Source organism: Glossina fuscipes, unplaced genomic scaffold (assembly GCF_014805625.2).
Source record: "Glossina fuscipes isolate IAEA_lab_2018 unplaced genomic scaffold, Yale_Gfus_2 26, whole genome shotgun sequence".
Classification (NCBI taxonomy): Eukaryota; Metazoa; Arthropoda; class Insecta; order Diptera; family Glossinidae; genus Glossina; species Glossina fuscipes.
In genome coordinates this window covers 1,473,731-1,498,943 of record NW_023998421.1, presented here as the reverse complement: position 1 = coordinate 1,498,943, position 25,213 = coordinate 1,473,731, and the positions used below count along the sequence as shown (strand labels likewise).

Here is a 25,213-nt window from a genome sequence, read left to right as displayed (position 1 = left end):
GATCTCAAATTCGTGTTTACCTCGATTCCAATATCAAGTTTAGAACCATCGAAACTATCGCCATCGCAAGCTTTCGCCATCGATTTTCAGAAAACTACATCGTAATATAAAAACCGTTAAGTAGTGTCAACTTGTGTCATATAATATCATATCAAATGTCGTTTATCAGTATGAGAAGTACAGCACCAGAAATACCGAAAAATTGCTAACGGTTTTTTTGAAGAGATGACATTGCTCGCGTGTAAGCATTTGCCGAGCGTAATATTTATATCATTTGGTTACGCGTTTATCAAGCTTCAAAACATTATATGGAAGTGAGTTCGAAGTAACAGCATCATAAGCATTTTTACTGCTAAAAATGACGGAACACATGCTTGCTGTCTATGACGCATGCGCATTCACATGCCAAAAGATACATCCAAAAGCGGGCAGATTGACTACTAACCACATGTGCTAGGTAAGAGGCAGTGCTCGATAGCCCAGACGTGAAACGCTAATACTGCTAATGTTTGACGAAAAAATGGATTAAGGATTGATTCATTAACCTCGAGAACAAAACAAAGTCGCTTCGACGACTTATTCAATCACACCTTATTATCATTAATGAATCTTTGTTCTACCTTGGACTCAAATCTGATATACACATATGTTTTTTCTAATCAAAAAAATATCAGTCTCCCCTAGCTCTAAACTTGCAAGGCTGGCTTACTAAATAATGTGACTCAACAAATACGTGGGATAACACAATTTTAGATATTTCACAAGCTTTATTATGGTTACAAAAATAAAAATAAGACCAGACGCACCAGCGTTTATAAGCACAAATTCACAGAATCTTTCGTGAAATAGCTTAAGTGCTTACCACACACACACACACACACACACACACACACAAACACATTTATATAAAGAAAAGCGAATTATTCAAGGTTTTTTTAATGCACACTTATGGAAGCACACAAATTTGTACAAACATACAAAAATATATAATTGGGGAGCGCGTGCAGCCAACAAAAAAAAACCAAAAAAAAAAAAAAAATATATATAAAAAAATAAACTTTCTCCTAAAGTCGACAACGAATACATTTATCATTGTCTTGAATTATTCTTGCGCTTGTTTTAAGTGTGACTGTTGTGGTCATTAGTTATCACGACTATTGAAATGTGAAAATATGCTTTTGTTTAGAATAAACAGGCTGCCTCTATAAGCGAATATATTTTTGATGCGATTGGAAGTCACGGTATTTGCCTCTCATCTTCAATTACTGGATCTTCTAAAAGTTGTAAAAACTGAGGTGGAAAACTGACGGAATTCCAACGCTTGACGGTGACATACATTACCGCCAGGCCGCTGAATTGTGTTTCTCGGTATTTAAAACTAGAGTGCACTCTACAACCGATTATAAGTCCAAACCTTTTGTTCTCATTCTACGTATCGTTCTACGCGTATCTTTGCAACTGATTGAAGAAGCAATTGTCTCTGATAAAAAATTAACGTAAAAAGAAAATTTTTGTAAAAAATTAAATGGAGAAAAAGTAAACACTTAAAAATTATTTAAACCAAAAAAATAAAAAAATATTAAAAAAAGCAGGATTAGGAGTAACAACCAAGATTATTGGCGCTTCTCTTTTTAAAAGGTAGACTCATTTAATAGCCTGAATAATGTTAGATATTTTATTGATATGATGATGCCCAGATAATTCCAATGTTTCCGTAGCGTTAGACGAGGGAAAAACGAGTCTTCGACTTTTGGAAGGGTTTCGGCATTTACAAGGTATATGTTTATAAAATCCAAGTTCCAAACAAAAAGCATTTCGAAGTTATGGGAAAAAGAACAAAATAACTCCGGGACCATTACCAGTGGTAATGGCTGCTGTGGTAAATTCCATTTACATCCGTTATTCGTTGCCGGAAGCTTTTGTTAACCCATCCACAATTTTAATAAACGATTTCTAATATTGCTTGTCATCATAATTTTATATTTATTCTGAGCCAAATAGAGTGCTTTCAGGTACTGCGATACCGCTATACTCTTAGTGTCGGATCTCACTATTTGCTTTAAAAATTTAATTTACAAAATTAAATATTGTTCTAAAAAAAAAAAATGAAAATTTGATATCAATAATGTTGCCAGGCCTATTTTTACAATATAAGGATCACCCATATAATATATATACAAAATTTTATCGGTGTATCCGCTATGTCGGCTGTAGTTTAGAAGTAACCAACCAAATTTTTCTTGCCTTTGAGAACAGAGTTTTTCTCCGTTTACCTTTACCTGTAGGCGCTCTATATCATGCCATTCTTCAAGAAGAGAATATTACAGATATCGATTTTTTTTATCTTCATGACGAGTATATTCGTCATAACCAATTGAAAGATTGATCTATTGAAGAAAAGGAAAAGGAATAGTTTTTCCATTTCGAGTGGATAGATATCGATGGATTGACAACGGATGATATCAAAATCGACCACGAAGTCAGTCTTCATGATTCTTATCTACCCGACTACTCAGCCCACCAATTAAGCTCTTTAATAGAACTAGTCGCCTTTCCCGCTCCAGATACTCTCATGTATATGTATCGTTACGCAAACATTTTGGTTGTCTTTGCGAGATATTCAAAATCAGGGTCTTGTGAGTACAGTTTATTTTCATTTAATTCTCATTTGTTTCATTTTAGTTAACTCTCATTACTAAAGCTTATGTCAAAACAAAAGTTCATATAACAAAATGAAAGCACACAAGAGGTGTGGAGTACGCTGACTCCTTAAGCTGCCTGATATTAAGTGTATCTTCTCGTTTGTAACACATGTACTGGGAATTTCGCAAAATGTGTACACATTTCGACAAAAGAATTTCAGCATATTTATCCATCCGTTGCTCGTATCTATTGTTACTGTTGAGAGTGTAGCTTGCGATAGAAAAGTGAAATGAAACTTTGTAGTTTTGCTAACTTGCACTATAAGTGGCGATGAGAGATTTGCTTGAATGCTGCTACGACCGCACAGAAAATACAATGAAAAGTAAACAATTTTTCTATTCATGCTAAGTTAGGTATATGGTCTATGGACGTCATCCACATACAGCAAGACCACTGTTTTAAAACTCTTCATACAATGAAGAGCACAGGAACATTCATCAGAAACGTACTAAGGATTCTATTATTTTTTTTTTAAGAACATTTTTTTAATTCTTCTTCGGTCATTGATTAACATATTCTCATTGCCATATTTAAATTTGCCAATTTGCCAACATAATTAATAAACAATAGTTACTTTATATATTTATCTTACTGCGAAGGGGTAGCAATATTCGCTTCAAGGTAAAAGAAAAAGCAACCTCTGCGAGAGTCTTGGGACAGTTAAAGCAAAGAGGATGGAATGGTAGCTGAGACTTAAGCTTGCATATACAGTTTTTATACACATCTGTACACATTTACTTTTTATTTATTTATCTATTTATTTATTTATTTTTTTGTTGAACACAATTTAATAAAAACTTTCTTTTGTTTTCAACGTTTCTCTTTCTAAGCGATAGCTTTGCTTAGACAGAAAGTATATTTAGATAGGGTTAATGGCGTTCTCTGAATACTAATTAATTAATTTTTTGAAAGCATTTAAACCTAATACTTTCGGTTTTCTTGCAGATGTAATATTAAAATCTCTTATCGATGACAAATGTGTGTTAGGTGGTGTGTGTCTCTTATTGAATATCATTAAATTATATGTACTGATTATGACATGTACAACGCTTTTCAAATTTACAGAAAAACATGCGCCTTGTCCCGAAAGAAAGTCGGAAGTTATTTATGAAATTTCACTGGCGTTATACGTTTTTCTAAACATTCCGTAGTTAGGTCGGCTTAGGCCTATTTAACAAATAAACCAAGGAGCATAATACTTACAGATTGGACACACATCCAATGGGCCAATACTTCCCTATTTCCTTCTCTTTTCTCTCTTCTTCCTAACAGTCCCCGTATTACGCGAGTAGGGGACATCTCTTTAGTGAAAAAACATGTAAATCTCTGCATAACAATTGCCGCGAAGGTACCGTGAAGGTTAACCACATTATATGGCTTACGTTACGCATTTGCCCAAGACCTTCGAGGATATTGGACTCGCTGTCTTCACCATAATAACCTGAGTGTTGTGGTGGAAAACGTTCAGGCATCCATTTCAAAAACACTGCGACCTCTTGACTGCCTTTTCCTCTGCCTAATAGGAGGGAGCATTGCAGTTCGTTATCTTTATACTTTCCTCGATGTAACTTGAATGAAATGTATCACAAAAGAATTGCAAATTGCGAAAACTGAAATATTGCCAGATTACAGTGGAGTGTGGGTTGCTGAAATGGTAATTGAACATCTCTAGTGCAGTAGGGTACTATTATATAATTATTGCATCTCTTTGCAACAACATGTTAAATCTACAAAAGTCCGACAAATTAGAAAAATGGAATTCATGGAGAGTTTTTAATAAGCTTACATCCGTTCTGAATGACTCATTCAGATTTCATGCAATGAAGAACGAAACAAATTGAAAATAAAGAAACAAAAATTCATTTAAAAATAAATAATAGAACTGCCAACGAATATGCGACCAGCAATATTATTGGCATAAAAACGTCAGCATTATAAACAACAATTCATGAAAATCACCACCAGAAACCTGTTCGACAACTTCGAAGTAGCATTTTGCACAATTTATATGTGTTGTCTTTTCTTTTTTTTTTTTACTTTTTCGATCTTAGTTGTTTTCCTACATTCAGTGTAAATATGTATGTTTGCCTTTGTCAAAGTGTATATATATATATATATATATATACTCGGCTTGGCTCTATGCTGTATTCTGCTCTGTATGTAAACTCGAACATTATCTGAGTATTTTCAAATATACATTTTTATGTACAAATCCGTTTACATGTGGGTGCCTTCTGTTAGTGAATTGTTTGCAGTTTGTTGGCCGCTCTCCTAGAAAAAAATAGAGCAACATGTAAAAGAGAAGTCATGGATAGTATTCAAGGTTGCTAATTTCTCTACTCATGTATGCGGCATGTTAAGTCCACGAAAACGTACACAACAAAATTTACAAAAATATGTCGATAAACAAAAACTAAATTTCATCAAGGAAAACTATATGTTGCAGCAGAGAATTTATTTTTTACTTGTCATGCTCCGTTACATTCGGCGGATTGCAGATAACATAAAAATAATCACTTTTGATCGCCGGCAACTGCGGAATCAGTAAAAGTGTGTCTGTCCCTCGCATAGATCCATTAAAAATTATGAGTACCGTTGCAAGAACTTGTGTAGAACAAATTTCAAGTCCTTAAACCTTTCTCTTTGTAGCGTCTACGAACGGAAATCGTTTTGTTCACAACATTGTTTTGCGGTCTTCACCGTAGTTTCACAAAAATGCTTTATAGTCTACAAGTAATTAAAAACAAGAAATTGGAAGTTTTTATCAAAAGAAGAGGAACAATGCAGCATAAATTCCCGGAACTAAATAGATTTAAATTGTGAAAGTTCAAAACCGACCAAATTGATAACTGGCCAGCGTTAAACAAAAAAGGATCTGGACAGTGTTTGCTTACTTTAATATTACTATAGAAATTAAATTAAAATTAATTACATGGAAATACGGCTCTTGGTTTTTACGAGCACTTAGGACGCGTTATTCACTCTACTAATTCATGATGTTAGGGAATGAAATTTCACAAGGTTGGGTAAATTAAAACTTTATTTTAATCGGGGGGAAACTCTTTATAAATAAGAGGACGGTCCGGCTAATCAGGTAATCATAAATATTTTATAAATATTTTTTGAATTTTCCCCGTAAGCTGACGTCGTACGACTTTCTCTTCACAAATTCTACCATAACGTAAGACAATGTAGGCTAAATGTGAATGTTCAATAACATTTTCGAGACAGATATGGCAATTAAATCTTACATCTTCTTCAATATTGCGTGCGTCATTAATATTATGTAATTTTTAACAGCTAAAGGAAAAACTTCGTGGCAACTTGGCCAGTTAAATGGTTTTAAAATTGCGTAACGTTGGCAACATTAACTTGATCAAGTGGAAAATAGGGCGTGTGAAAAGTGATAATTGGTAGATAGAAAAAACAAAAATGCTTAGCATGTCTCAATTCAGTCAAAATTGCAAATAATTGCAATACGAATAAGCCAAGATTGGGAAAAATTCGCATCACTGCGACAAAGCTAACAAGACTTTGCAAACTTGTGAAAGAAAGAAGATGGTCTGTTAGGCACTACTACTAGCAATTATATGGTTTACTCCTTTCGTCCTTGGAAGTTTCATTATCAAATACGTAACATATCAGCTGGGTACTCGATAAAGTCGAGCGTTCTTAAAATTGAGGGAGATCGGTACAATTTCTCCTATAGTATCGCTGGCAAACTAAATATTGACGAGTGTTTTGACAATAGACTAAGTTCAAGATGTTTTATTTTTGGGTACCACTGGAAAAATTTAACGGACCGAATTCCCATGTGGGAAAGGGAACGAAAGTCGCGCCATTTTTAAAAATATTTATAATAGGAGATGAGAGGTAAACGATAATAATATGTTAAAAGACAGCAGAAGTAGTAGCAGAAATAAAATTCCAGCTCGACTGACAGCAGATCATATACAATACACTACAAAAAACGACAAAATTTAGCTGAGAGGTTTCGATGCGTCCACCTTACAGCCAACATCGTTCCCCACCTGGAGTATACTTTTAATCATAAAAAAGTTGACTTTAAAAAGGTCTATGATCATCTATTAGTTCAGTTTTTTGTCCAGACTTCCCAAAAGTTTGGCAAGCGGTGCAAAATGGTTTCACCAGAACCTATCCGAAAGGTTGTCAATCAAAATGCCATATATTGTCTTCTAAATAAAGTTAATCTAAAATACAGCAAAAATGTGTCTCTATGTTGGAGAAAAAACACCACAAAGTTTTTTCTTTACTTAATAGTCGCAAGTAGTCGGATTAGTGTAAGTGTAGGGAGTATTGTAATGTGCCCACGCAAAACATTTCGGTAAACAATATAAAAATGGGACAATTTTATAGGACTAGCAAAAAAGTTAGAGTTGGTGACGATCATTAAGAATTCATTTCTACTTTACTTTAATTTGGAAGTATTATGCATACGTTGCTTAATCAAATAAATTTAAATGCTTAAATAATTGAATATGTACTCTTATTACTTTCTTCTCAAATATCTCATGAAAAGACAAGATAGGAGAAGCTATATTCCTTTAAAGTCTCACGTTATCCACAAATATATGGAGTCCTTAAAAGGGTTTATTTATAATTTATATATTCGTGGTTGACAACGAAAATAAGATGTGAAGGATTCTCTGATGTTTCTGATCCCGTTCTTTTTAAGGAAATACACAATATATTTAGAGGAGTTTTCATTCGAAAAATACAAGCGATTCGGACATTATGGCAGACTTTAATTTTTGCTACGTTGATGGGACTATTGTTAATATCTAACGGCATGTTTATGTCATCCGATCTGTTAGCCTGCCAATTAAAGTATATTTTGTAAATGCTACTGATTTGCTGGCATCAAATTTTCAATATGAATAAATAATTTTATTTAGTAAGAAGTTTGTACTGAATTTTTCTTTAAAGAACAAAATTGCTTTTACAAATGCACTGGCGTGCATTGGCTTAAGAAAATTTGATGTTGATGAGACATCAAAGTTATAAAGATTTCAAAACTTGTAAAAAAAGCAGTTAGACAAGCTATGTCTGTACATCCCAGCAACCAAAGCCATATGTTCAACTTTTTCTTATTATTGTGGTGTCCTTTGTAGCCAATAAGAATTATTATCTAAGCCGTAAAGAGCAATTTTAATCAATAAATGAACAATCACTAGATCTCTCTTTATTCGCCTGTTATTTACTTTAAGGCATATTGTACAACTATCATGGAACAGGCTTAACATAGTCTAGATTTAAATATGTCTCTCTTCTTTCAATATTTTCTGCAAATACTTTTGCACCTGCCAGCGAAAGTTCACTTTATATCGTTTTATTGTGCTTTATTTTGCAACATCCACAGCGTGGGCTCCAAAAACTGCACACACTAAGCTATCCTTGCTGATCGCAAGCTTCTGCTTTGTCCGTTTTTGCGTCCTTCTATTCCACTCTTCACCGCCTTTCACAAAAGTTAAGATAACGGTAAAATAGTATTAATCTTAATCGACAAAACGATTTTGTGTAGAAGTATGCCTACGATCGCGCGTGCATAAACCAAAGAAATGTTACTGGTAATCGAAAGATGATATTTATAAAATATTCATCCTAAACATCATATGTTTCAGCACATAAACACACTTTCAAATCGCTACAACTTGCAGTTATTGATCTAAAACTTAGTAAAAATATTTCCCAAAGTTAGACCACCATAAACATTGTATATTTTTGGAAATCGACGCACATAAATTACGTGCTGACGAACATTTTTTTTACATCCTTTTAATTTACCTTAAGCTGATCAAGAGTAAATTGTATTCTTAATGGCTATTTCTGGTTGCTACAAACGAAAGGGCCAATTTAATAGATGGTTAACCTTACGTAATGAATATGAAAGTGTACGCACGCTCTCTGTTCTCCTAATAAAATATAGGAATGCGTTACATTCTCGAGGTGTATACACCAAATAGCTTTCGAAAAAGATTTGTATTAGTACAACGTGTCCTATTTTCTACATGCCCTAGCAAAATTTTAAGCAATATGGCTATAACTTGATTGAACAATTAGTAATCCTTATGAGAGAGTGATGGACGTAATTTTCCATATATCTCGATTTTCACTTAAAAGGTTATGAAATATCAAATATATTACTTACAGTACACCCGAACAGCGTGTGCAAACGAAGGATCCAATAGTCATGTTAACATATGTAGGTCCTTTTTGCCCGCAATCGAAACATTGACGGTTGCCACCTCCTAGGGTGATTAACTCACGTAAAGCTTCTAAATATTTATCGTCCTGTTTTTTGCGGACCACAGCCATTGTTTGATTTGCAGAAATCAACGAACAGAAGCGATAAATTGAACTAAAATATGTGATTATTCGCCCCACAAGGACTACCTTCCGCACAAACGCGACACAATTTTTAAAAAAATTTTTGTTGTGGTTGTTACTATAGGTACTGCTGCGGATGACGTTGTGGTCAAAATTGAGTATTGCTTGTCGATGTCACTAAGGGCGACAACGTCCAAACATATGTCGAGAGAATCAATCACCATACACTGTTTTATTAATCGGGTTTATTCAACGAACACACTTTTGTTGCATGTTCATCGTTCATCGCACAAGCACAGGAAGCAGCCAACACTTACGTTTAAAAAAGAAAAGAAACTTCAATTTTCAAAATAAACGAAGGTATTTTAAAACGCATATACACTAAATTTTTAATTATTAAAAAATAGTTAATTCTTCAAAATTATTTCTTATATTTACTGGAGGGAGGCAATATTTTTGTTTACTTGGCGCCACTCTAAATCAGATAAAGCTGATCGAAAGAAACAACTTTTTTATATTTTCACACAACAAAAATTTACGCAATTTTCATAAATTTCACTGAGTGATTAATTATTGGGATCGTTCTGGTATTTTTTCCACTAAACTTTTTTATTTTCTTAACACTTTTGGGATTTACAAAGAATATTGTTTAAATGGTTATTGTTACATGTACATTTTGCGATGAATTTTTTTTAAAGAGTTTTTTCATAATAAGCCATCAGACTTATATTTTTACCCACAATTACCAACGCACTTCAGAAAAAAAAACAAACCAACTTAAATCGTAAAAATTTTTTTTATGTGTAGAGTTGCCAGGGCAAAAATAATTCGATGGAAAAACACAGATGCGATAATAAACCAGAGGCGTTAAAAACAGTACTGCCAGATGATATGACTTAACATGGTATGATTTTATTTAGTGCTATTAGTTTACACCCAAAAAAATTGTAAATACAGATGTTTACATAAAAATAGATAGTTACAAAACCACTTGTATCGAATTCTAGACCGATCTCTTTTCCTCTACTGACTTTTAGTTACTCGTTACAAGTAGATCCCAGTCATTATAAATAGGTCCAAGTATTTACTTTTGTTATGAAAGGTCTAACTTTCTTCTTTGCTAACAGGCCTCAATCGTAATAGTTCTTTTACAAAAAGGTTTCAATGTTCCAATCGTTATATTGTTTAAAAAGCTGTAAGAGTTATTAAGCGCTATATCGAATTCTAAATAGTATATAAAATTAATTTTACTATATACCACTTGTAGTTCAAGGTATATTAAGTTTGTGCGGGTGTATGACACACCCAGAAGGGTTTAAGATACATTCACCTTCTATTTCGTCGAAAATGACTTTGAATTGATCTAAGCCTGAGGTCTGTCCAAGTAAACGTGTGTTCAACCTACAAGTCGTAATTTTCAAGATATTTTAATAAATTTTGATACGCTGAATTGCTTTGAGCAAAGGATTAACGCTAGTGAAAATGTTCCGGATCGATCTCCTTTCTCGGTCACTTCCCAAATAATGCCTTAGTTTGAAAGATCGTTTTATGAGAAAACATTGCAATTATCAAAATTTTTCGATAAAACTCACTATGTAATACTATCTTGAAATTTTAAATTGGTACAAGGAATTTGGGTCGACTGTAGCAATTTTGTAAACTCCTATCATGGAAGGCGTGGCAAGTATAATTTCTATTGTTTTACGATGGAAACTGAAAAATAATGAAATTTATAGGAAGTAAATTAAGATTAATAAATTTGGGTAAAGTCATATGATGTTTTGGGCGTTCTCAAATATGAGGGCTTTCACGAAAAGCATGCCTTTACATGAAAATAATGCGGAATTTTTGGTGTATTATTACCAAAATGAGCGAATAATTGTACTAGGCGAATTGATGAAGGATATATGGCCCGGCCTTACTCGGCAGTAGTGGTCTTAGTTATTTTTGATACAAGGTTGAAAAGTAAGACAAAGCAAAATAACTCTTTCTCTCACGATTTCATATACTTTATATATATACTTTATATATATATATATATATATATATATATATATATATATACAAGAATTCCTAATTTAATTAAGTTAAAATCTTCTTAGACCAATTTAAACCTGTGAACTATAGATGTACAGGCTTAAACATAAGTATATACATAAACTTACAAAGTATGTACAATAATTGTTGTCATTAGCATTGAATATTAGGCACAGACGAGTTCTTTCACTTGAGATTCCAGTACGGTGTTTGAAAACTATGTAATGTGCTTGAACCTTTCCTCTGTTAGATATTAAGTAGCAGAAGTCATAGCTAGGGTTTTCGAATTTTCGTAAGGCTAAAATTTGGATAAAATTATCGGCAATGATTACGATTACCACACTTTGTCCGGGTTGTGGACGAGTCATGAGTAATTAAACCAGATAAAGATCGTGAAGAAATAGTAGAACCTTTTAAACATTTAACTTTTTAATTAACAAAAGTGATTTGTTAATAATATTCATCGATCGAAGCTGACAAAAACATTTAATAATAATGGTACACCATACAGAATGACACAAAATCAATAATAATTATTTGTATAGATTTGTGTTTGCAATTACTCCTCAGCTACAATACGTGGCAAGCGACATTGTAATTCTGTTAAGATTCTTGCGACAACGTAAATTAAATTAAATTAAAAACGTGAGCTCCTCAGTTTTTCCCGCATCCAATGCATTTTGCACGAGAACATAGTGTATGAATACTTTTAACTAAAACTGTTATAACGTGGATTGAGGATTGAACCAAATGCTGCCAGGCGCCTTCACTCGCCCAAAGTTGTCCTTAGCATACGCTATAATATTGGGCAGGCGTGGCTGATTTTTTCATATTTGTACACAGATGCCACAGCATTGCTGATAGAACATACGTTAAAATTTTCGTAAATGCATCTGCTATAAATAATTTAAAGCAAAGACTAGACACCAAATTTTTTATTCCCTCTGAAAGACTGAGGGGTTCTCTGTTTATGGGGTAATGTAAGCGTGTGCTTCGACTGATTTGGCATCTTTTCAATACGAACTTGTGTGCGAGAACTTCCAATGTTTCTGCCAAATTTGAAGTCGATGGCATCATTTTTGCGGCCAGGAGCATGTGTAAAGGAAGCATTATGTAGACGGGCAGACGGACATGATTAAATCGATTCAGAATTTGATGCTAAACAAAGATGTATAATCTTTATGGGGTGTTGCAGTCGGTTGAACAAAATGGATACACCCTCATCTTTCGGTGATGAGCATAAAAGTGTTTTTTGGGGCATTCCCCTAATTAAAAATGAACTGCAATCAACAACATTTGCAAGCAACATATCAATTATAAATTGTTTTATTACTAAAAAAAAATTAAGTTACAAAATAGAGCAATTGTCGTCTGCTTATATTACTTCGATTTCTTTTTTACTTTTATTCCGTGTACCGAGCTTACCGCACATTGCGTATTAATATATTTGCACGGACGTCGTTTCATATATTCGGTTTGTACATTTTGCGCCAAAACACGTATTGGTATCGAAGTTACAGAGTCCAAGAGATTTTCTTGAGCAAATTGGATCACTTTGCTGACCAAGCCTTCTACGTTTATGCAGCGTCCGTCGAAGTATGGCTGCTTTTCTAAATTATCTACAATGGCATTAACGGTGGTTTCTGCTTGTAATTCTTCAATAGGAAGAATTTCGATAAGTTCTTTTACCATGTGAACTAAGACGTACTGAGCCGTGTTTAGAACTCCAGTGGCTGCTTTTAATGTTTCTTTCGCATTCTCATAGACAGTGCAGACTACATCTTCTGTGTTAACTTCGGATCGTTCATAGTCGAAAACACTCAAGATTTCTGTGAACATTTTTTTCAAGTCTTCGTGAGCTACAAGTACAATATATTTTTTAGGGATCAGTGTTCGAATATTTTCCACAATGCATTCCATAATGTTATCAGTAAGTTCGCCTTCGAACGAGTAGGCCGCTTGGCCTAAATAACGAGTTACTTTGTAAGCGTAACGTCGGACATTGTCTGGACCAGCTGATTTTCCAAATCTGTGCATGAATAGTTTTTGCACTATATTCTGGCATCGGTCCATAGCGAAGTCATCAGCCACCATACGTACAAAGAACGTTTCAGGACGAAACATTTCTGGGCACACACCAACCGTATCGCTTGGCATTGTTACCTTCTCCACTGCCATTTCCTCTGTACCATCATGAATTTGCAAAGGTTTAGCTTTAACCCGTAAAGTCGCTATTTCTCGTTCTAAATGCTTTATTCATAAAGAAACAACAATTACATTACATATCACTTTTAAGAAGCAATTGTCTTAACTGATTATTACCGTTATAAGTTCCTTTTGCTCTTTATCAATGGCAGTAAGCTTTTCTATGTCACGATCCCAACTAAGATTAGGCGGTTGCAACCATTTTCTGTAGTATTTCTGCTGCTGCATTAAAATTCTTTCAAGAGAATTTTTCTCCTCAGTCAACACCGACAACTTGTTGACCTTTTCGCAATTTGCTCGCGTTTCTTTTATAAGTTCTTCTTGCGCTAAAGCCAACTCTTCCTGTAAAGTGCAAAAATATTTACATTCTTATATCGGGAATGACGAGTACAGTAACTGAATGTATCCTTTTATTTATCATTATCCGATATACGAATCATGGACTTGATCAGAACGTATCGTTCCTTCATTTCGTTGCATTAAAAATAACAACTTACCCGTCTCTTCTTCATTTCTTGTTCAATTAGACGTATGTCCTCCTCTGCGGTTGTCTCCAACTCGAAAACATATTTTCTAAGGACTTCTTCTTCGAGTTCATCCAAATTTAGGATCAATCCAAATTTTTTCATCATTTCTTCTTTGATTATACTCTCCAATCGGGTAATTTCTAATCGCATAAATGAAATATCCGTGTTCATACGTCTTAAATGTACGATATTTATGCGGTGCAAGCGTTTAGTTTCTATTTCTTCATTTTTAAGTGTTCCTACGCGCCCCTTTAAATCCATAAGCCTTTTGGAGTCGAAAAGAACCGCCTTACTTAAGTCACGGAAATCTTCGCCTTCACGAAAATGTTGTATTTGATGCATTTGTAAAAAGATGGACACGTAAATTTTGTTAAGCTCTTGTTGGCGTTTTCGCTAAAAAAAAAATTTTTATAGGTTACACTGGATTTTAATTTACCGAGGCAGGCAAAACGTGAATTATTCATATATTTCAATATTGATTCACTTCTGGCGCAGTACTATTGTACGCTACTGTCTCTTCATTTTGCATTTTTGCATTCGCACTTATATTCTTTTCTTTGCGAATTAATGTTGCGAAAAAATGCACTTACCCTGAACGCCAGCAACGTTTCCTTCTCTTTATTATAAACATCTGTATGATATTTTACGTTCTTTTGCGCTTCCTTAACTTCGTCACGTTTAGAATCTATCTGCTTGAGGGCATCATTTAAATTTTTTTCCAATTCGTGTCTATCTGCGCGTAACTTAAACGCTAGCTCATACATGGATCTCTCCAATCCGGGTGGACAATGGGTTTCATCCAAACGTATGGCCGTCATATCGGTGGAGTCAATACTTTTGGTGTCTTCTTCCCCTTCGCTGGACGATTCATCCTCCGAGCTCGACTCGGACGATTCTAAAGAGGCATATAGAACATAGAAAAACGAGGGTATATAATGCTTCCAGAGCAATGTGCGTTTAAATTCTGTATAGTTTACCGTCTTCATTTTTCGGTGGCTTAGGTGGACGCCATTTTTTGCGAAAAATACGACGCAAAAAGTCGAGAAACTTATGACCTTTAGTGTTAGTCATAAATTTTGTTTGAATTACAGCGATTTGGTCATTAATGCGATCGCAGCTTTTACGCAATTCGTCAATTTGCCGTGTCAAAGCGTTAATAGAGGTCTGAGCTTGGTTACGTGTCATCAAAGCGTATTCGGCATTACTTAATAATTGATTTTCTATCTGTTCACTGTCTCTCATTATATATAGCTCTTGGTTCATAGCTGTTAGATAACTAGTCATGAAATCAGTCTCATATTTTACTTGGAGTCGATCATCGTTTAATTCCGTCAAAAGATTATCAAATCTTTGAACGCTTTGATTTACAACGCTTAGAATGTCGTCTTGTTCGTTTAATAAACTTATTAGCCAGCGATAACGTTTCTCTATTAACCAGGGCGAAGGCTCTCGTTCATTACTCAAATAAAAGGCCGGATCTGGTGGACTAGGCAATTGCTTGAATTCCTCTACAAGATGAGAATGACTCGGAAAAGACTTAATGTCTTCCAGCCTGTAGACAGACATCTGATCCAATTCAAGAATTTCATCTTCTTTATTTTTAAACTTTCTAATTTTGCTTACTGATCGCTTCGGAAGTAAATCTTCAACTTTCTTCTCAAGGTATAATATATCGTTGATTTCTATACCACAGCCAGGGAAATATTTCTCTATTAAATTGATCTCTGGATATTCTTCGTCCATATTTATTGGATTTATTTCCATTAAGTGTTTTCGGTCTGCCTCCGGTATATTTTCATGAATGGTCTTTAATCGCCAACGTTTTTCTTCAATAAAGTCATTTATGGTCTTTTTAATATCCCGCAGTTCGAAGACTCTTTTATTAAAATTGGAAAGGATTGCGTGAAGTTGTTCGCGTAGCATTAAAACCTCATGATATTTATAGGCCAAAGTTTCGAACGATTGCGGTTCATATTGTGCGCCGGTTTTCAATTTGTAATCACCCAGGGTTCTTTGTGCCTCTTCAATCTTTCGATCATCGTCTGGATGATTCTTATTGGGATCAGGTTTTCTTTTTTCCATTTTTTCCCAATTATGCAGACGTTGTACCTCATACAATTGGCGTGAACGATATCTAAGTAAAAGGCGGACCATTTTTCTGCTGAAGCGTGGCACTATTGTATTCGGATCACGACCGAAGAAAAAAGTTTCCTCAGGTAGTTCAAGCACTTCTTCACCTTTCTCTTCTGGAGCCTCAAACTTGTCCTCGCTGGTAAATAATTGAAAACATATATTCATATACATGCAGGCAGACGTCGAGCGCTATGTGTTAAGTATAGATTGGTGTAAGTTGTTGCTTTAATTTCCAAGTAAGTTAAAAACGTTTATGGGCGACCCATGCGTACACGTAGAAATTTATACAAGTTTTAGATAAACGTTTGTTTACATAAACCAATAATAGTAACTAATAGCGAAAGGAATGTAAATTTCGCATCTCTTTTGTATTGCATTTATCCAAATTTCTCGCTGTTTGAAGTTTTCTTTTTTTTTTTTTTTTGCATTCCCAAGCAATACTAAACTTTAATTTAAAAAAAAAGAAAAGTTTAAAAAAACCCGGCTTTGTTCATCTCTAGAAGCTAGACTCTCTTTAGTTTATATCGAAAAAGAAAAAAACCCGACTTATTCGAAACAAGCCCTGGTAAAAGTATTTCGATTTTAGGAGAGTAAATTAGCTTCAATTTATATTTGCAAGCTGTGCGTGATGTATTTCGTGGGAATGGTTCGGGGGACAGGGAAGGTTCATGTTTTACATTTGGAAATTAGAGCAATTGAAAAAGTACTCGTGCGTTTGCTTAATATTTATATTTGTCTTACGAATCTGGTTTTTTCACATCTCGTGGTGTTTTCTCTCTTCGTCATCGGCAGCGTGTATTTACAATTAATTGAAATTACGTTTAAATTATGTTACGCTTTGTTTTCTTCTTTTTGTTTTTTGACTCTCTATATACAAGCTCCGTTACAACGTCAAGAAACGTTACTTACCGTCGTTTTAATGCTTCCAAATGCAAAAGTTCCTCAACATGCGTTTTAATTGCTTCGAAATTCTCATCCAAACGTTCGATACGAAAAGTGTAGATTTGAGCACTAGAACTGTATATAAAAGATTGTTCAATACGAGAAAAGTTTATATATGCAGTCAATAATTGAAAGTAAAACTATATAAACTGAAACCGCTTTCAGTAAGTCTAGAAAATGCACGACAACATAGAGACACACTGATGCAAATTGTAATTTTTCAGGAACCAGAGCAGTTAATACTCACCCGAAACTTGTTATTTTAATTGGTATATGATCCAAATTCTTTATAAAATGATCATAAAGTTTTTGCTTGCCGACCTCAGCCACTTCCAAGTCATAGGCTAGATCGTCTCGTACATCATCCAATTCGAATTGTAATTCATCCTGTATTTGTTTTGTAATTCGATCATCCAGTAGCATGTATTTGTGCTCAATTCGTAAATCCTCTTTAATGCTCTTATTCTCCATCATCAGCCTGTCGAATTTTTCTTGGAGTCTGGCAATTTCCGCTAATATTTTACGTTCATGCGCTGCGGCCGCTTCCTCTTGTCGTTTCTGCTCAGCATAGATTTTCTCCTGTTCTAGCGATGGATAATTCGGATCGATAATGTCTGTGGCAGATGGAATTATCAATGGCGTTGTAACAGCGTTACTTCTTCGCGGAATTTGTCGTATTTCCGGCCCAAACCATGAATAAATGAAAATATTGCCATCATAACCGACTGAAATCAAACTTTTCCCATCGCAACTACTTAGTATCGACGGGATAGTGCCGTTTAAGGGATCATGCATGTTAAAACAAAGATAATTTCGCATATCGGTAAAATCGGTTGGATTGATTTGATTAATGCGAAGTTTGCCATTGACTAAACCCAATACCAGAATCTCACCTCTGCAAGCAATTTTTAACTCATAATATTTGATTTATATATTTAAATGTTAATTTCCGGAAACCTACACATCAAGGTACGAATGAATTTCGCAATCGTCGCCGTCCTTTATAATGGTAGAACGTATTGGCTCTTTAATACCTGGTTGCAATTCATAAATGTAGCCGGCATCATATCCGCCCATAGAGACCCATATTGTGTTGCGGTCCGTATAACGTAACCATAAAATTGGATTAGGAACGGCAGGTATATGGAGTGGCTCTTCTTCCTCGTCTGGCTCGGAATCGGCTAATAAAAGTTATAGTTTGTATGAAATGATCTCATTCGACTTATGAATAGTAATATATTATACCTAATGCTTGCTCCATATCAATTTGTAAACCTGGATTTGCTTTTTTCAATTTCTCAATTCTATCTAATTTACGTTTCCGCTTTTTGTCCTTCCGCTTTTTAATAGCTGCTCTCTTCAAATCGCGACGTATAACACTTTTAACAGACGTGAACTTCGTTGCTTTGATTTCTTTTTTGTCAGTTATATTGTAACTGAGAAATGTTTGCTCTTCGCTTATTTTCGGGGGTAGCCGATATTCGTATACCTCGCCCGTTTTACAACCAATGAGAATGATGAGCTTTTCATCCTTCCAATTGAAACAATTCGGTATGGCATCAAATTGCACGAAGCCCATAGGATGTAAATGAACACAGTCTAATCTTTCATGCCTTTCACTCAAATTGTAAACGAATATTGTACGATCGGCCGCTCCCGTTACCAGCAACGAATTTCGAGGATTTACAGTCATTTTCGTGACCGCTGCCGTATGAGCCTTAATAGCTCGCGTTAGATGTATAGCGGGCGCCGACTGGGCTTTCAAGTCGATATATATTTGACGTATAACACCATCTTCAAAACTTGCAACCAAGTCCATACCCGATAACGATATTCGTCCATTGAACCATATGAGATCAGTGCCCGCTTTATTAAACTCCTTTTGCAATAGCAATATTTTAGTTTCAAAATCATACACGGAAATCTTACCATCTTCACCTAAAGTAACAAGAAGAGGTAAGATAGAGCTAACTTGGGCAGCAACAATTTTGCCACCATGGCAAGAATATACTTTATAAGACGGGTTCTGTATTTCTCTAGGATTGAGTTCACAATACCAAATGCCACCTAAACCGTCCTATGATAAAGACGAATACCATTCCAGGAAGTATACTTTGATTTTAGCTAAATGACCGTGAGGTGAATTGATTCTTGCATACATACCATCATGTAATACCCAAAATCTTCATTGTCGAATAATTTGATTTTTTGCACGGCCCTGTTCTCGCATTCTCCTACGTAAAACTCATATATTGGTTCAATTTCTACAAATCGATCTTCATCTGGAGGATCGGCCGTATCAATTGTTTCCCAAAACCAGACACGCACATAACCATCCATACCCACTGTAGTCACTTCACCACCTTCCATAGTTATTCTCACGATAGGTTTTGTATGGCATGGCTTACGTCCCTTGCGTGTTATTTCAAATTTTATTAAACCCGCTTCCCATAATAACATGTTACCCCACTCACAACCGGATATAACATTTTCATCAGCCAGCATATAAATGGCGTATATGTCACTAAAATCCGTTTTGCCGAATCGACCAAGGTCTCCTTTCAATTTTAAGCCGGTGAAGGTGTTGGCCATTTTCCAGAATTTTATATGACTAAGACCACAAGAAACGAGTAAAATTGGATTAAATTTGGAGAAATGTACATGTAAAACATCATTCTGAAAGGCCTTGGAACGTAATATAATTTCTGCTGCTTCCCATCTCCAAATTGTCAGCATAAAATCGGGATAACCGGCTTGCGAAGCAAACAACTCGCCCGAATGGTTATAAGAACCGCAAGTGAACTGTTGTTTAGCGGCTTTTTCCATTTTAACGCGAATGTTATGAGATGGATACTCGTAAACAAAAACTGTGGCTTGCGGGCCGTTCTCCCCTATGGTTAAAAGACCTTGAAAGTCGGGATGATAATTTTTCTAAACACAAAATTCAAATTCAATACATATTGATTTAGTTTAAAAAACGAATACCGTTATGAATCCGATACCAGTGCCAAAAACTGATTTCCGAAATGTGACTGTTCTTTTACTTACACTAAAGTAGTGTATATAAGTACCCGAGGCGAAAACCAAGGTATCGTCGTCGATTAAAACCATATTGTAGATTCGTTTACAGTCATAGCCGAAGGAGTGACTAAAAAAGAAAGAAGCAATTGTGCTTAGGCAAGATGAAAGCCACATTCATTGCTAATATAAAAGATATTTAGAGAACATCCGCAGTCGGTGTATTCGCCAAGCTCAAGTGAAAACATTAGACAAATATAATGTTTCCTTAAGAAAGTATCAACGGAAGTCGGAGATTTTATGCGCTTTTGCGTTTGGCGGATGTGTTTGGTAGCAATTAATGCATTTTTTTTTCCGATGTTCTCTATTTATGACATTTACTTTAGCTGTATTATGTCCGGTGGAACACTGGATACAAATTCAGGCTCTACTTCGGATTCCTCCGATATTTCTTCGGTGTCTTCCATTGAATTTTCTTTTTGTTAAAGAAGAATTCGTGAAAATTTCTTAAGAAATCTATTTATTAAAATGGGAGGAAAAGTTTCTCTTATTGATTTAAAATAGTTTGGTTTCCAAGGGGAGAAGAAAATATTAAAAAATGTAGCAGACAAAGTCGAATGACAAGCAAACACGTACGTCTAATAGCTTCAGATTACGAAAAAAATTGAAAAGGTATTATAAGTTGTTGGTTATGCGTGGTATCATTAAAAAGATATTTATGCTAATGGATTTAGAATTCATACGTATAGTCGAAGCTTCTTTCTTTTCAAGACGATATCCAACTTTAGGTGACAAAGCTAAGCTTACATGTATTTTTCAAACGATGAATCTGAATACTAATCTAGATAACCTAATTCTAATTTCTCCACTTACTTAGTCCCATGCAACGGCAACTTCGCCATCATCTGTTAAGACAATGGTTGGCCATATTCTTTAAACAAACACAACATTGCATAACTACTTTCAGCAGACCATTGGTATGCAAACATTGGTAAAACTTATTAAAGTCTGCTATACATGAATCAACTGAGAATATATGGAGCTTAGAGAAGCTAAACAGAAATGACGAACATATTCAGGCGCTATGCGGCATTTATGAGTCAAATTATTCGCTTCACATCTTCAACTTGTTTTCGTGTAGCTTCATAGCAATCATTTGAACCTTTGCGTTTAATATCAGGTAGTTTGGGACCTTTTTGTGCCGGAATGCCAGCGCATGTGCCTTTGTGGTTCGCCATGCATCTAAGAAAACATCAACAATATCGAATTGTATCGCTAGAATAGATATATATAGAGTTTTTCGAAGAAATTAAGGAAACCGAGAAGAAATCTAAGTAAATTTACAAAAAAAGCACAAATTTTAGCTTCTAAAGTATTTTTTTTCTTAGAAACTAAGTACTTTACGAAAATTTCGAGTGTCATGACATTGCATGATTGAAGCGCAATTAATTATGAATCCTTCCCATAAAACTTGTTACTTTCTTCCTGGTTCAGGCATTAGCATTAACCATAACTCACGATTACTACTTAATTAATCCTTTTTTTTACTTTATGTAACCACACGCATCCTACGGGGTGTAAATTTGATGGTTTCACAATGAAAGGAACTTAAGGATATGAATAGGGGAAAAAAATGATGTCACAATAATTTGCATGTTTCGCTTCCGTATCTTTTTCCCATTATAAAAGCTAACGTTGTTTGGCGAAAAATGCTCAGTGTTCCGCAGAAACTTTTTAATTCGTGAAATCGGGCAGAGGTCGCCTGAATGTCATAATTCATTAGTTTTTTCGAAAAACAAATATGTCCGTAAAAAAAGGGTTCATTTGATATGTGTAAGAATGGGGATTTGATAGGCGTTTTCTTGTTTTAGTCCTTAAGTTACGGCTTAGCGCTTGGAAGGATAATGACTGCATTAATCTACAAACTTCTTCTTCTAAGAAAACCCATCCAGACGACATTTATACCTGTTGTGGGTAAAATACTTGAAAGCCCGACTATGACTGCCAACAGACTGCCAATACCACTTCCACTGCTTTAGATTATGTGCGCTTGTTGCAGGTAAATAACAGCATTAGACGAGAGGACGTAGGGCTTGGCTTATTTTAAGCGTTTGCAAATAATACGAAGATTCTTTCGAAATGTCGAAAACTGCACAATACAAACGCACAATATTCAAATGTGATTAAGTGTACGTGGAAAAATATATTTTATGCGAATGGATAGCTATTTATAGAATTTCATTTTATTTACAAATAATCTAATACAACATAGCTTTGAAAATGTTAGCACGATATGTTTAGAAAGGCTTCATCATCATCTTGATAGAATTCCTCAATAGCGTTGCTATTTTTGCTTACATGTGGCGTTTCATTCACCTCATTCAGCGCAGATGACTCAACATTGGGATCCAACACTTCTGATGATAGACGATGCAGAGTCGTCTCGATCTGTTGCACAATCAATAAACAGAAACTTCAATTCGAACTGAATAATGTGCATGCAAACATACGAACCTTTGTTGATGCCATTGCATTTGTGGCATCTTGAAGATTTTCACAGAATATGCCGGCCTTTTTCAGGGTATCTTGCTTAGTCTTTAATAGATTCCAAATGTGATCATCTGCGGTTTGTTTAGCAATTAAATAGCGACATATAACCGGCTTTGGTTGACCTATGCGATGAGCTCGACTCTCCGCTTGGGCCAAAATCTATGACAAAATTGATCGCAAGATTAAAATTGTATCGCAAAATTTATCGCTATACCCACTGTAGGATTCCAAGTGAGCTCAGCAAATATTATCAAATCTGCAGCTGTTAGCGTTATGCCAGAATTGCAAGAACCTAATGACAATACAGCCACTTGACAGTCAATATTTTTTTGAAATTGATCGACGTAGCATCCTCTGTCTTGTTGAGAGGTACTGCCGTCTATACGTATGTGCATCACATGCAACGCATTGAAGCTATCAGAAATGGCATCCAACATCACCCGATGATGAGCAAATACGATAAATTTTTTCTGTTCTTTCACGATTTTTTTGAGGTAAGAACTAAAATAATATAATAAGTTATGAAAATAAATCCTGTAAGCTTAGGTAAATAATTTCGTACCAAACAGCTCTTTTTTTGACTTCGGCAGTTTGAGCGTAAAATTTTAATAACACTTTGCTCCTAATTTCCCTATTACAAGTTTGCAAATTTCGAGCTTCCGCGTTCAATGATTCTCTAACTTCGTCAGAAGAGCAAACAATAGCCGGGTCTAACGTAACCACTTCTCTGCGTTGCAAAAAGTGTTTACACAATGTTTTTTCGAGGACAGACTGCATCCATATCACGATCTTACCTAATTTTCGCCGACATATCTTTCATGACTTCCGCTTTTGTTCTACGAATCATGAACTTCAATTTTAAAATCACATTTAGTTCTTTAAGATTGGATTGACCTGCAGCATTCCATCCAAAGCTAGTTTGTTTACCATCACAGTAACGGACAGCTGAAAAATTTTAATACGTAATTCAACCTAAACAATAATTTTTTTAATTAAAATTATTTACTAAAATCAGTAAAGCTCATAAAGTTGCGTCTGATGATTTGCAATTGACTATACAATTCCACTGGTCGCGATAAAGCAGGAGTACCTGAGAGTAGAATTACCCTTCTGGCTTGTTGAGATAAGCGATCAGCCACTACAGTACATTTAGCTTTTGAATTTTTTAGGTTTTGTGACTCATCAAAAATCAAGAAACCAAATTTACGTTCCATAATCTGAGATACATGACGTTCCATCATACCATAACTAGTTATAAGAACTTTGACCTCATTTATATATTGTTGACTGGAACTTAAAATCTGTATGTAGTGTACAGGGAGAGACGGTAAAAGTTCCCTTACATGGGTAGCCCAAGAATCACGCGTTGAAGCAGTTGTACAGATAAGCAAAGGCCAGTCTTCTTGATAGAAGCTGGCGATAGCAATGGCTTGATATGTCTTGCCTAATCCCATTTCATCGCAAATCATTGCTCTTCCGTGTTGGCTTATAGCAAAGCTGAAATAAGCTTAACTTAAATTAATTTTAAATTCATTTCGTTCGTAGAAACTTGTTTCTACGCTTACCAAACTCCGTCCTGCTGAAACGGCATAAGTTTTTCACATAAACTGGTTTCAATGGAAATTAAGCAAGATCTATCTGCTTTTCCTGTTGACGATAGACAAAGATCAAACACTGCCTTAGGTATGCTACCAACAACTACGTCTGGTTTTAGAGGTAAAGTACGCTCTTGAAATAATCTGTAATCGTTTAAGGCGAAATTCCAATTTTTTGTCACTGCATCTAACAAATTCATAACATAAACGTAATGAATTTTCTCCTTATTGCATATATTAGAATATTTTACCATAAGATCTTGATTTTATTGACTTAAACACTTCTATCAACTTGGAATGATAGCTAGATGGCTGCACCTCGAACCTTTCCGAGCTTATCATGTACACATTACAGTTAATGGCAACAGCATTTTGTTCTTTTAGAGCGTCCCTGCTTTTATTACCCTTATAAGGATGTGCGTTATCTCTGACTACATGCTGCTGGTGTTGTCGCTTAACCATTAATTGGCTACTTTTCAGAGCACTAATGAAGTAGGAAGCCCTATTGTCAGCCTTTTCTTGACCATGGTGAGTACTTTCTCCTACTCGCTCTGCACTGTTTTGGTTAATATCGGCAATCAATTGCCGATTATCGAAATTTCTCGCCAAAAGTGGAATCTTGTTCTGTGCTAATCCTGTTTTTTTAGCTTTCAATTTCTCTAGCGCAATCCGCTTTTTTTCAGCGATTTCCTCATTCGTACAATTTGACATTTTCACTAAACACAAATATGAAAGAATAATTTACATCGACTCACATAAGACTCTAGGAAATAAACATGGAATTAAAAAGTCCTTGATATTAAATTGAAACAAAAGTAAAAGGACTACAACAAAAAGCCTACGTGAATATAGCAAACCAAAGAAGAATCGTATAACTTGAAACGAACGTCGAACACATAACATCTGAATATAGCTGCTAGTAGCTGGTTATGATGACGCAAAATTTCTGAAAAAATGAATATTTTTCTGAATTGCTTTATTTTCAACGCTGCCTTTTAGTGTGGTTATTATGAAATTCACTAAATGCTTACATATTCCGCGACCAATTGAAAATTTCCATTGCAAAATTTAACAGATTTGTTTGTTTTAAAATTTTGCTCAAAAGCTATAAAGACGAAACATTGTGGGTTTCAGAAATACATTTCTTTTCAATTT

The 25,213-nt window shown here is 35.0% G+C and overlaps 3 protein-coding genes across 3 annotated transcripts in view; all 3 read right to left on the bottom strand.

The window, feature by feature from the left end:
* Positions 1 to 9,716, bottom strand: part of LOC119635248 (putative uncharacterized protein DDB_G0282133) — a 39,299-nt gene extending 29,583 nt beyond the window's left edge. Inside the window, exons 1-2 of the mRNA XM_038029932.1 lie at positions 9,490 to 9,716; positions 8,873 to 9,363 (exon numbers count right to left, since the gene is read on the bottom strand). Coding sequence (XP_037885860.1) covers positions 8,873 to 9,039 — 167 coding nt within the window. The 5' untranslated portion in view covers positions 9,040 to 9,363; positions 9,490 to 9,716. The remainder of the gene's footprint in view (positions 1 to 8,872; positions 9,364 to 9,489) is intronic.
* A 2,752-nt stretch (positions 9,717 to 12,468) lies between these two features.
* On the bottom strand, positions 12,469 to 20,380 carry LOC119635408 (cilia- and flagella-associated protein 44). Its single transcript, XM_038030218.1, has 12 exons — positions 20,295 to 20,380; positions 19,881 to 20,043; positions 19,059 to 19,826; positions 18,141 to 18,972; positions 17,857 to 18,076; positions 17,143 to 17,790; positions 16,863 to 16,970; positions 14,798 to 16,089; positions 14,411 to 14,715; positions 13,791 to 14,213; positions 13,411 to 13,635; positions 12,469 to 13,338 (listed from the first exon to the last, which is right to left on the bottom strand). The coding sequence occupies exons 1-12, from the start codon at positions 20,378 to 20,380 to the stop codon at positions 12,469 to 12,471; spliced, it is 5,940 nt and encodes a 1,979-aa protein (XP_037886146.1).
* Positions 20,381 to 22,122: 1,742 nt separating this feature from the next.
* Positions 22,123 to 24,860, bottom strand: LOC119635322 (SWI/SNF-related matrix-associated actin-dependent regulator of chromatin subfamily A-like protein 1). The gene is made up of 8 exons (XM_038030097.1): positions 24,310 to 24,860; positions 24,029 to 24,245; positions 23,470 to 23,960; positions 23,258 to 23,408; positions 23,026 to 23,190; positions 22,682 to 22,964; positions 22,428 to 22,622; positions 22,123 to 22,361 (listed from the first exon to the last, which is right to left on the bottom strand). The coding sequence occupies exons 1-8, from the start codon at positions 24,767 to 24,769 to the stop codon at positions 22,197 to 22,199; spliced, it is 2,127 nt and encodes a 708-aa protein (XP_037886025.1). The 5' UTR covers positions 24,770 to 24,860; the 3' UTR covers positions 22,123 to 22,196.
* Positions 24,861 to 25,213: the final 353 nt, after the last annotated feature.